This window comes from Oculina patagonica, chromosome 9 (assembly GCF_052425735.1).
Source record: "Oculina patagonica isolate OP01 chromosome 9, crgOcupat, whole genome shotgun sequence".
Lineage (NCBI taxonomy): Eukaryota > Metazoa > Cnidaria > Anthozoa > Scleractinia > Oculinidae > Oculina > Oculina patagonica.
This window is the reverse complement of record NC_135766.1, coordinates 1,713,609-1,726,203: the sequence shown is the minus strand read 5'-3', so window position 1 is coordinate 1,726,203 and position 12,595 is coordinate 1,713,609. Positions and strand designations below refer to the sequence as shown.

The window sequence follows — 12,595 nt, the reverse complement described above, 5'->3', positions numbered from 1 at the left end:
TATCCTGGGCTGATCTCATCGCTGCCCCCCCCCCCCCCACTAATTTGTATCTTGCTTTTTACGAATTACACTTAAATAAACTGCACACTTTTCCAGGAGTTTCTTGGTATTGCTGATAGCATCACCAAATGACATCACAAAGGAATTCAATTATAACACAACAAACAAGGCTCTGCCATCACAGCACAAAAAACTACCAACTTACAATAGTTTCTGCAATACCAAGATATTCCCACTTTTACTGATCATGAGTCAAGGCATCAGACTCCCCTTTAAGAAGTTCCAGGATTTTTCAGGTTATAGTACACTGTTCCACAGTGTAAGAATCACAAAGTAGTTTGTAGTTACTACAAACGCCCAATCAAAGTTTGTTTGGTACTGTTGACATAATAAACCTCAACACAAAGCTTATTTATAAAAATGACAAGGCAACTAAACTTCTTGAAAACACATACAGCAGCTTATTACAGTGTACATGTACATTAAAAACTTCAGCAAAAAAAAATATTGCACACACACACCAGTTTGTGAGTCTCTTTCTTCATTCTGTTTTGCTTCTCTGTCTGCAGTTGAAGGGGTGGAAGAAACTGGATTTCTATCTGGAACTGAGAAAAAATTAAATAAATATGAATATTACAGTGCGGCTACTGTAACCGGGGTCACCCAGACAAAGTTAACCAATCACAAAGCAGAACTAAAACAAAAGATTTCTACATTTTTAGCTTCAGCCAATGAAATGTCGAGTACAGAACAAAGAAATTTCAACTTCTTTGTTCGCCACAAAAACAGATCGATACAAACTTTGGCCGTATGGCGGCGCTGAAGTTTCAATTAATTTCAATTGCATCCGTTTTGAACTTGAGTGGTTGTGACAGCAACATTTGGAAGGTAAATATAAGCGATGTTAATGTAAGAGAAGTTCGAAACTGTGTAAAAACGGGGAAAGAAACGACTGTATCGTCTGTGTCAATGGTGCGTGGCGGAGTTCGCTCGTGACAATTTCAAAGCGATGGTCATATATAGGTTAGGCAAACAACGAAGCACATTACCAGCGTGATAAATTTAGTTTTCTGCGATGTCCGATCGTTGAGTTCCACCGAAAGCGTATCGGCCGTATACATCCGAAAGTTTCGGCAATTCAGCTAGCTTGAATAAACACGCAAAAACAATTAAGCTTCACGAGTAAACAAATTGAAATTTTATTTTTATTTACTCAAACGACAAAAAAATGTTGGCATCGCCACTTTCACTGGTACGTTTTACAGCGCAGAATGTCTTCTTTCGCTAGCATCACATGTATTTATTTTCCAAATGGTACAGCTACCAAAACTCCAGTTGATGCCGTAGAGAAAACTTGAAATAATTGTCATGAGCGAACTCCGCCACGCACCATTGACACAGACGATACGGTCGTTTCTTTCTCCGTTTTTACACAGTTTCGAACTTCTCTTACATAAACATCGCTAATATTTACCTTCCAAATGTTGCTGTCACAACCACTCAAGTTCAAAACGGATGCAATTGAAGTTAATTGAAAATTCAGCGCCGCCATACAGCCAAAGTTTGTATCGATCTGTTTTCGTGGCGAACGAAGAAGTTGAAATTTCTTTGTTCTGTACTCGACATTTCATTGGCTGAAGCTAACTTTGTCTGGGTGACCCCGGTTACAGTAGCCGCACTGTAAGAATTTTTATCACCTGACCACTAGTACTGTACAATAGAACCCCCCCCCCCCCCGCCAAATCCCCGGACTGGGAATGGTGACACAAATTGCAGAAAAGATACTTTGGAATACAGTTCTGCAGCTTGATCATGTTCATGAGACCCTGCCAGGGGGGGGGGGGTTGGGGGGGTTGGCAGTCCGTGTCACTAGTATAAATTTAAAAATGTCCTGTGTCATTGTTTAATCGCACTTCAAGTCACTGTCGGTAATTGATTTGAAGGAAAACTGCTCTTCCTTGTTGGAATTTAAGTTTTTCCAAAAGGGTTGTTGTTTGTTGCAATTTTTTTGGATGTGCTGTCCTTACTTTTTGGGCCATGTTGCAATTTAGCCTGGCAGGGACGCTTTTAAGCCAATTTCCCCAACATTGAAAATGTATAAAAAAATAATGGTCTCAACCAAACAAAACATTTGGGGGGGGGGGGGTGTGGGGGGAATTTAATTTGTTCAAAAAATGTAAACGTTCAAATAAGTAACATTTTTGGGGTGATATAGGCACTTAATATTTAATAATAAGTTTTTACCTCTGAACAATTCTACAACAAAAGTTATTTTCTATAGAAATTTTTTTTTAAAAAATAAAATAGTTTTGAAGTCAATAGTAAATGTGTACATTAATGCAAGTTGTTACAAGTTGTTTTTTATGAAGCATGCCAGATTATGGACTAATTTTATAGCAAAGAGAAGTGTACAGAGAAGAACAACAACCAGCTAAGCCTACTTCTTTTTGATTGTCTAGTTTTTCAGACAAGTGTTCTTAAAATTTCCCAAGTGATTACAACCTTCTAACTTAATTTTCTCTCTAGTCATCAGGCCATAAAATGGTCCAAAATTCTTGTCACCATGGTGACTAAAATGCTCACAGCATGTGCTCAAACCTGCAACAACTAAGCTATTATATTAAAATTTTTGATGACTTATGCATGTTTAATTCTGAAGTGGCAAATACATGATGATGATGTATTCATGTGATAATGTCCACACTTGGGTTTAACTTTCGAAGCATACTCAATATTTCAAATTCCACATTTTAATAAAAAAAAAAACACTATATGTATTGTTATGCACAAGCACTGTAACAGTAAGGGTGAAGGTTAAGTCTGCATAAAAGCCAAGTGGCCCATCAGGCTGGAAATTATCCTTATTTCCATAGCATTAACTTAAGCGACTAAGAATATTTTTACCCCCACCCCCCTACCCCCGGGATGGGATGCTAGTCCACTGCAGGGTTACCCCCAGCATTAAATTCACTGGTACCCATTTATTAACACGTGGGTGAAGAGAGGCACTGAGAGGAAAATGTTTTGCCCAAGAACAGGGCTGATACCCGGACCGCTTGATCCGGAGTCCAGTGCACTAACCATTAGTATAGGCCACATGCACACACACCATCAATCCCAGGCCATGCACTTGATAGCACTGTAGGTAAAAAGGTTAAGTCTGCGTCCTAGCCAAGTGGCCCATACAGCCGGAGCTTATCCCCGTTTCTGTAGCATTAAGCGACTAAGGAGTATTGCTACTCCCACCTGGATGGGATGCCAGTCCATTACAGGAGTTACCCCCCAGCAGTAAATTCGCTGGTACCCATATACACCTGGGTGGAGAGAGGCACTGTGAGAGTAAAGTGTCTTGCCCCAAGAACACAAAGTAATATACCCTGGCCAGGTCTCGAACCCTGACTGCTGGATCCGGAGTCCAGCGCGGTAACCATTAGGCCACCACGCCTTCCAGCACTGTACTCACCTGTTAATGGATTTCTTTCTCTGTTTGTCTGAGTCACTTCTTCGTCTACAGAGACAACTGGTTCCACCTTCACCGTAGTAACATTTCCATATTGATCTGATGAAAGAAAATAAGACATGTCAAGTAAATTCATAAGTCAGCAAACATTTTACTTATTAAGCCTCAGTATTGCAGAGTCTTCTTGTCTGTATTCTGTAGAGGTTTGTGAAGTTGTACTTTTATCTGAATCTGATGGGAATGAACAATGCATCGTCACTGATGTCATAAAACTTATTACCTACATGCACATGTATGACAGTGGGAGGCGCGGTGGCCTAATGGTTAGCACGCTCGCCTCCGAGTCGAACGGCCCGGGTTCGAGGCCTGGCCGGGGCGCTGCGTTGTGTTACGTTCTTGGGCAAGACACTTTACTCTCACAGTGCCTCTCTCCACCCAGGTGTATAAATGGGTACCGGCGAATTTACTGCTGGGGGGTAACCCTGCGATGGACTACCATCCCATCCAGGGGGGAGTAGCAATACTCTCAGTCGCTTAATGCTACGGAAACCCGGGATAAGCTCCGGCCTGTATGGGCCACTAGGCTCGAAGCAGACTTTACATATACCTTTACCTTACATGTATGACATTAGTAACAGAAGGGGAAAGCCTCAAGCCAGTTGACCCATACTGCAGGATCTTATTGGGATGCTAGGGTACCCTCCCAGCATTATTACACTGGTACAGAGAGAGGCACTATGAGAGTAAAGCGTATTGTCCATGAACACAACAGAATGACTTCAGCCAGCTGGGCTCCAACCTGGACTCAGCTGCTCCATCCAGAGTTGGGTGCACCAACCATAAGGCCTGACCGTGCCTCCTACCATAATTAGCCAAACAGCAAATAAAAGATTTTTTTTGTTCAAATGAATGCTGCTAGGTTAAATGAAACTGGCATGAATGGGAATGAAAGAGGTAGAGGTTTTAATTTTTTCTTTCATTTTATTGCTTGAGCTATAGTTGAAAAATGTATAATCTATTAATATTATATTGTATATATTATCCCTATTTTGTTTTTTCTGTGCTCTTCATGGCCAAGAACTCGTAATGGGGCTTCTGACCATTGGTTTTCCATGACAAGAAAGCCATTATAAAAAAATGGTCAATAGAACTTATAAAACTGGGAAAGCCAGGTTTTTGTAGCCAAGGGGCACATGAAAGCCCAGCTGTGGCCAAGCTTACCATACTTTTCAAGGGCCGCACTTTCCCGGCAAGTCCGGCATAAAGTGGCATAAAACTTTCATAGCCAGGAAAGCCAGGCTTTTATGTCCAGGGAAGCCATGAAAGCCTGGCCTTGGCCATGGTTGCCATGCTTTTCCAGGCCACGCTTTCCTGGCAAGCGTGACATAAAGGCCGGAAAGCCCGGCCAGGTTGGGCTTTGCCAGGCTTACCGTGCTTTTGACCGCACTCCTGATGCAAGGGTAATTGAAATATTCACTTCAAAAACAAGGTCATAAATTTTTCAACCTTCGTTTAATTATAGTAGTAGTGGTCATTATATCCTTGATTTCGCATTTTCAGATTAATCGATGGAAAACTTGAAACTTTCTTAGAAAACTAGAAATGCTTATGAACAAATTGATATAAAAATTGTCGGTGCTCAATGCTAATGAAATATTTGACAGCAGCTCGAAAAAGCTAGTGCACATAAAAAAATATAAATTTACTATACACACACTGTTGAGATTTTTTTTGCTGTTTTATAAAAATACATGTCCACAAAAATTAGAATAAAAAGAAAAAGAAAAGCCAGTTGCAGATCACACCCATAATATATACAAGGTTACCTCAACATGATTGTTTTCTTGTTCATGTTTAGTCCTGGATTAACTCAACTTTGATAAAGGGGATAAAAGATAGGGGTGCAAAATAAGTTGCACTGAGCTCTAGAGGTCTTGTTAGATAGAGGAGGGCAGTTCAAAGAGCGAGGAGGGAGCTGGTGGTGAACAGAGCCTTAAGGTAATTCACGTGAAATAGAACTGCTCATAGATTTTCAACCAAACATAAATGCTGGTTGGTTGTTAACCTTACTTAAATTTTGAAATAAAAAAGGGGGTCACCGTATTCGTTTAGAAGCAGGAAGACCTTGTATATACCACATAATCCCTTTATAATTCCTTTGCGAGAACTGGCAAAGTACACGTTTTTGGTGATAGTGTATTATATTATTAAATCTCATATTTTGATCTGTATTCATTTTATAGAAAGAATTTGATCGCTACTCTCGAACTAAGAGAAGAAATGATACACTGTAGGTCACTGAATTCGTTTATGAAAAAACGATGATTTGTCTCTCTCGCGAGCCAATTAGCCACACAATTCTTAAAATTCTGGGCAGTAAGGATACGCAATGCAACTAGGAAATCACCTTAATACTAAAGATTCATACCTGTTAACGACTTCCCTTTTGCTGCTGTGGCAGTTGAGAAAGTGGGAGAAATTGGCTTTCCATCTTGACCTGATGTGATAAAAAATACAATAATAAAAAAATACCAGAGTTTAGGTGATTTCAGTTGAGTGAAAAAACTGGTATATACTAGCAAAATGTTTTTAATTACTGGATGTGTTTGTGTTTTTTAATTGAAGATTACCATTCGGGAAGCAATTAGATGACTCTGTGCACTTCATGAATTTTTGCCTTTGTGCACTGATCCAACTGCCAATCAGATCCAAATATCACCATAATTTGATTTTGAGTTTACATACATACGGTTAACAAAAAAGAAAATAACATCTAAGAAAATGACTAATTCATAAAAATAAGCAAACCAAACAAATGAAGGCATACAAGCTATGAAGGTAGTCACATGTAAATTATGCATACATGTACTGCATGCATAATTATATAAATTTCCTGTAGCAGATGATCCTTTTTTGTTCAATTCAGTTTGTTTTCTTTATCATTATCATTTATATTTGCCGTTATAAATGAGGAGCTGACTGCTTCTAGGTTTGCCAAAATCTATTTTGCAAATGTTAATAAACGTCTTAGATGTACATGTACATCAGCAAACTTTATTCATCATGCACTTGTAGAAAACTTGCAGCTCTGTTTTAAGATTTGTACTCGAATTTTACTAAACGGTTGGTTACTCATACATCAGTGCCGTAGCATGGGGAGGGGCCGAGGGGCCGCCCCCCCCCCCCAAAAAAAAAAATAAATAAATAAAATATTCAATTCAAAAGAAGCGCAGCAATGACAATTGTAGAATGCTGTTGGATTCCGTATCCGTAATTAACACTGTCCAGTTAACCCAATTCTTTTTTCCTAGTGCTATATTTATAACACTTTCCAACAATATTCTTGCACATTTCGCCTTTATAAACTCTAACACAATTTGAGGGAGCAAAAACCAGAAGTGCATTGTTTTTTTGCGTCTGACCGCTGTGAATTGAGCGAATAATTTAGACAGGCACATTTGGTCAGCGGCCAAGTTCTTCCTGCTTCTTTTCGAAAACATTCAATATTCGGCTTGATAAAGCGTGAAATAGTATGGCTTCAGCAAAGAAGAGGCTCTTAAGCAAAGCTCTTGAGAGGGTCTTAAGCAAAGCACACTCCTTAAATGGGTGAGACCCGATCCTGAAGAATCGGAGAGTGAAAACTGCAAAGAACAAGCAGGTTAAGAAGAAATATCTCAGCCATCTCAGGAATACAGACAGCAGGAACTTTGAAATTTGTGTAATAAGCCTGTTCAATAAGAAGAGTATAACGTTTAAATGGAATATCTGATCAGTGACTTTAGTGAGTTAAAAATTGCTGGAGACTGCTCTCAGAAGGCTGGAAATGCTATTTTAGTGACCCTAGATATAAAAATCTCCCGGGGGAGCATGCCCCTGGACACCCCTAGAAGGTCACGCCTTTGGCGCTCGTGCTGTGCCCCCCCCCCCCCAAAAAAAAAAAAAAAAAATTAACCCTGCTACGGCACTACATATTAGACAAAAAAAACATTCAAGTTTTGTAAGTATTTAAATAAGTTACCACTGCACTGTATACGTAATGAGATGTAGTACTGTTTAATTGCTTTTTTATACATGTCAATTGAAGGGTGATTTCAGATTACCGTATATACACTTGGCTAATTGGGTGGTAAAGTGTCACCAGATCACTCAATCCAGAGTCCGGCGCAATAACCATGTACATGCTCCCATGCACAAGGCCACGGCATGCACATGCCCCCAATTATAACTGTTCTGTTATGCATAAACGTACATCAACGTAAACCGCTTATGACTATGTCAAACAGCGTAATATGACTCACACCTGTTGCTGACTCTATGCTCTTGTTCCTGTTTGCTTTTGTGCTGAAGAGATTTGACAAGATTCTGAAGGGCTTTGTGAAGGTTCGTGAAGCTGTATTTTTGTTGGAATCTAATGAGAATAAACAATATTGCATCATCATAACAATTGCCTGTGATATAATTAAACAAAACAGGATAAGAAAAAGCTTGCTGAAATCTAGCATGTTAAAAGTTGAATTAACAGTACTTTTGCTTTCATTCTCTGACCAAAGGTTAAAATAGCACATAATAAAATTATGCTAATTGGATATTGGGATGTTAAAAGACATAAATTAATTACATCTGTAAACCCAGACATGAAGAATTCAAGAATTTTTATTCAAATTAAGTTGACTGCTGACAGAATTTGATTGGCTAAGGTGCTGACAGATAATCTTGTGTGTGAGATGTAGACTGTACTCAATGCAGACACAGAAAAAGTTCCATTACAATTATGTGAAAATAACAGTTTATGATTTGTTGAGACCTTCAAAGATTAAAAAAATGGTCCTAACTTTAATTTGGGGGGGGGGGGGAACCCACCTGTCGGCAATACTCCTCCTTTGTTACTTGCTGCTTCTTTGTTGTCTAAAGATGTGGGTGGAGCTTGATCTGTGTCTAAAGAGAATAGAAATAAGTTAATTATTTTAATTAATACAGTAACAGTAACAGCACTTATAATTAGGTCATTCAACATGAATACGCTATGATTTGATTTGTAAAGACAGTATTCAAACATTGATTATGCATCCCAGCAAATTAACAAAGTAGGTTTTGTACATATTACCGCACTGTACAATTGACCAATAAAACTATCAGTATTGTTTTCATTAATTGACTTTAGTTTGTGTCTGTGTCTAAATTAAAGACTTCCAGTAAGTTGAGTAACATAACTTACAGCGATGCCGGTAATAAGATTTTGTTTCACCATACAGAGAGGGACTTGGGGGTGCCCTGAACACCGCAACAATAATACACAAACACCGCATCACCGAAAGAAAATTTGATGAAATAAAGTCACCACAATAATCAAGTGACTTATCAATGAAAACGTCTTAGGATTGGGTTAAAGATTAACTAGACAATATTTGACTTTATTTTGTTACAAATTTTACATAATATTATGTTATGTGGTTTTAACAAATAAGGACGGATTAACGAAGATATAACAGATTGAGATAAATGTAGTTCTAGAAGTGTCAGACAAGAAACCGTAATACCGCTAAAAATTTCGTTTCACCAAACACCGAACGTTTAAAAACGCAAACATCCCACACTGTAGGGTATGAGATCACCGCATTAACACTGCAAGATTTGATTTTATTCACCGCAACACTGCATAAAAATATGAGCAACACCGCAACACCACAAACCCCCATGTCCCCCTCCATACAATTTTCATAATTTCGATGGCATTAAAAATGGCATAGGCTGACTAGGGTCCTTTAAAGAGAGTTTCTAAATTAAATGACTTTCTTTGTGCCAATCAACAATCCTATAGCTGTTGCCTTTGTCCAACTTTGATCTGAATATGACCATTACTAGACACATTTACATACATGAACTAAACAACAGCAACTAAGAAAAATTATGACTAATGAATTAATAAAAATAAATATAATAAACAAACAAACAAGGAATGAATACAAGGTATGATTAGGTACTGACATACAAATAATTAAACTTGTTACCTCTGGTTGATGATCCTTCTTTGTTCCATTCTGTTGTTTTTAGTGGTTACCAAGGTAACCACATAATGCTACCATCTGGGTAAGTAAGTGTAAGTGTAAGTGTAAGTGTAAGTGTAAGTAAGATTTTCCGAAGCACGAAGTAAGAACGAGAGCGTACCGAAACGGCACGAGGATTTCTCAAGTTCTCCTGGTAGCTTTTTACGATTACAATACTATTCTTTAGAAGGATACGGTGATGAATTGTTAGGATTTAGTTAAATATGAGGATTCCGATAAAAAAGCCACTTTCACAATCATTATGGCGCGTTCGAACTGTCCACGATCGACAATCGACTGCTTTGATGAACCGCTGGCTGAACGTAGTTGGAACATGATGCTTGACATGTGTGTATGGACGAAAGTAGTTGGAATATGATGATTCCCACGTGCATATGGGCGAACGTAGTTGGAATATGATGATTCGCACGTGCATATGGCCGAACGTAGTTGAATATGATCCTTCGCACGTGGATATTGCTTCGAAGTGAGACTTTCCGAAGCTGAAACGGCACGAGTATTTAACTATTAACTTCTGGCCATGCATAAAACTCTTTACCGTACTGCCCTTTAAATATCGTTTCTTCAAGAGCGATGGCTAAAATAATTACCAACAAGCAGCTATTTCAAAAACAAATAGTGTTTCGTTTCCAGATTGCGGTAGGGTGAGAATAGCGTAATCTTGAGCTTTACATCAAGGGGATAAATGTTGTTCGACATGGCATTTGCACAGCTTGCTATACGAAACTGTCCATACGAAATTTGATGTTTTAACATAACTTGACTGTCTTCTTTTCGTTCTGAACTTTTCGTGCCGACTCGAATGTTTTCGCGATTCACGTGACACTGATCACGCAACTCCGGATACGTCCACGCGAAAACCCACGCAATTTTGCGTGTATTCGGGCGGCTTGTGACGTCGAAGATGCCGTGAATTTTCTTATACACATTTATACATTAATCTGTTACATGAATTGAAAAAACTTTGTAACTCTCCTGCATATATGCCCTTCTCTTCAATCAACTTGCCCGTTTTCGGGGCACACTAGCCCTTCCGTGCGAGCAAACACGGCGGATATGCCATGTCATCACGCTTTTGTTTGCGTTGCAAACACTCTGATTGGTGGAAGTTTTCTTCCGTTTCAGAATATAGCTAGAATGTTTACTTTACAATTAAACGCTAAAAGAGCTTACTCTAATTTTTTTTCAATACATCGCTTTAATCAAACCTAAAACCATTGTAGTCGTCGGATATTTGTATTTGTAAGGAATCTCAATATTTTTTAGTCTTGCTGATGATTATCTTTCCGATATTTGAAGAGCATGCTTTTACGAAATTAATTGCCTTCGGTCAAACTTATTTACTTTGTGGTTGCGAGCGTTCTCCTGATTGGATAGTAGCCTAGCTCCACTGTGTAAATAGTTCACCTCGAAATTTATTCTTCGTCCGATCGCTACAAAGTTTGGTAGAATGCGTGACAAGGTTATTACCCAATCCCCCTGCAAATTTGAATGTGGCCTACACGACAAGAAGGAAGTAAGATCTTGATCGTCAACTGCGAAATACAACCGATGAATCGATCAAAATCGAAGTAAGAGTTGTGTACTACATACAGTACGAACGCACATGGTCTGAAATGCAGTGAAATGTTATTTATATTGCTTGGAATCAATATCTGCATTTATCTCTGAGTATAAGGAGATCGTTATATTTTGCAGAAAAGGGTCAACCCGTTGCCTTTAATATGTTTTCCCCCTTATTAGGACCAGAGGTGAACCAAAAACACATTTAGACCCGCCAGCATCAATATCTGTTATTTGTTTTGCAAGAAAGCCTACGACAACTACGTTCACCAAAAATCTGTCAGAAAATCGTTAACATATTTTTGTCGATCTGATTTCTTGTAAAATAATTGATGAAGGCCGGAGTGGGGGGACAGTACTTTCATCATTACTACACTATGAACATTCCAGAACCATTTTAGCTATTCACTATTTCCTCAGTTCGACTGTAAACACAAGTCTGTTAAAATATCGGTAACCACATGACCTCTTAGAGGGCTGTTATTGAAATTTTGTCTGGATCGATATCTGTGACAAGATTAAGATAAAAAATTCATGTCATGCCATTGCACTGGCTGCACAAAAAAAGATCTTAATGACATTTATAGGCCTGATCATCTGGGGCAAGTAGATTTATTGTCAGGCAAAGAGCTTTTACACAACTATTTTAAGACACATGTAGATCGATGCATCAACTTCATGTGAAGTACCTGTTGTGGATGATCCCTCTTTTTTCCATTCTCTTTGTTTTGTTTTTGAATGTCTATCTGGAACTGAGAAGAGGGAAGATAAAAATGCATCAGTCTAGTCATTTTACCGGCTGCAGACAAACAAAGTAACAAAACTACAGTACATGACAGAGGTTAAAAAGAGTTTTCAGGGCTCGAGACTAATGGTAGCCAACTAACTAAAGGCTAGTAGAAGTGTAGTTTTGGCTAGTTAATATATAAGGTTTTGGCCTTTCACTAATATAGCCAAAATGGCTAGTGAAAAAATCAGTCATTAGTGGCAAGAAACTGCATTAATTTTATTAAAATCGTCCCTCAGAGAATATAATTAAGTAAACTGTTGACATTATAGAATGTAAAAGCTTTAAACAATCTTGTTGACAAAAATGCATGTGCATGTACAATTTTTATAGTAAAGAACAAAGCCCAATTTTGTATAAAAAAAACATGAAGATTTAAGGAACATTTTACGGCTCAAGGTTTAAACATTATCACACATTGTTTTCACCCTCCCCCCCCCCCCTTAAAAAAAGAACTATGGTTAAAAATTGTGGCTAGTAGAAAATACATGATTGTAAGTTTTGGCTAGTGAAATCAAAGCTGTCACTTGCCACTTGGCTAGTTAGCAAAAAAGTTAGTCTAGCTCTCGAGAGCCCTGCCATTAACGGCGAGTACATCATGCTGAAACTTGCAAGCCTGATGGGCAAGGGTGCTGCCAAGCTGTCTGTTATAAAATTACAATTTTAAGATGAAGAAAGGCAACTTATTTAGACTAGCAAAAATCACTGCCCTGGGCAATT

General features: G+C 38.5%; 1 protein-coding gene across 1 annotated transcript in view; it reads right to left on the bottom strand.

The window, feature by feature from the left end:
• Positions 1–12,595, bottom strand: part of LOC144665185 (uncharacterized) — a 292,253-nt gene that overhangs the window by 134,882 nt on the left and 144,776 nt on the right. Inside the window, exons 11-13 of the mRNA XM_078526363.1 lie at positions 5,889–5,957; positions 3,464–3,559; positions 522–605 (exon numbers count right to left, since the gene is read on the bottom strand). Coding sequence (XP_078382489.1) covers positions 522–605; positions 3,464–3,559; positions 5,889–5,957 — 249 coding nt within the window. The remainder of the gene's footprint in view (positions 1–521; positions 606–3,463; positions 3,560–5,888; positions 5,958–12,595) is intronic.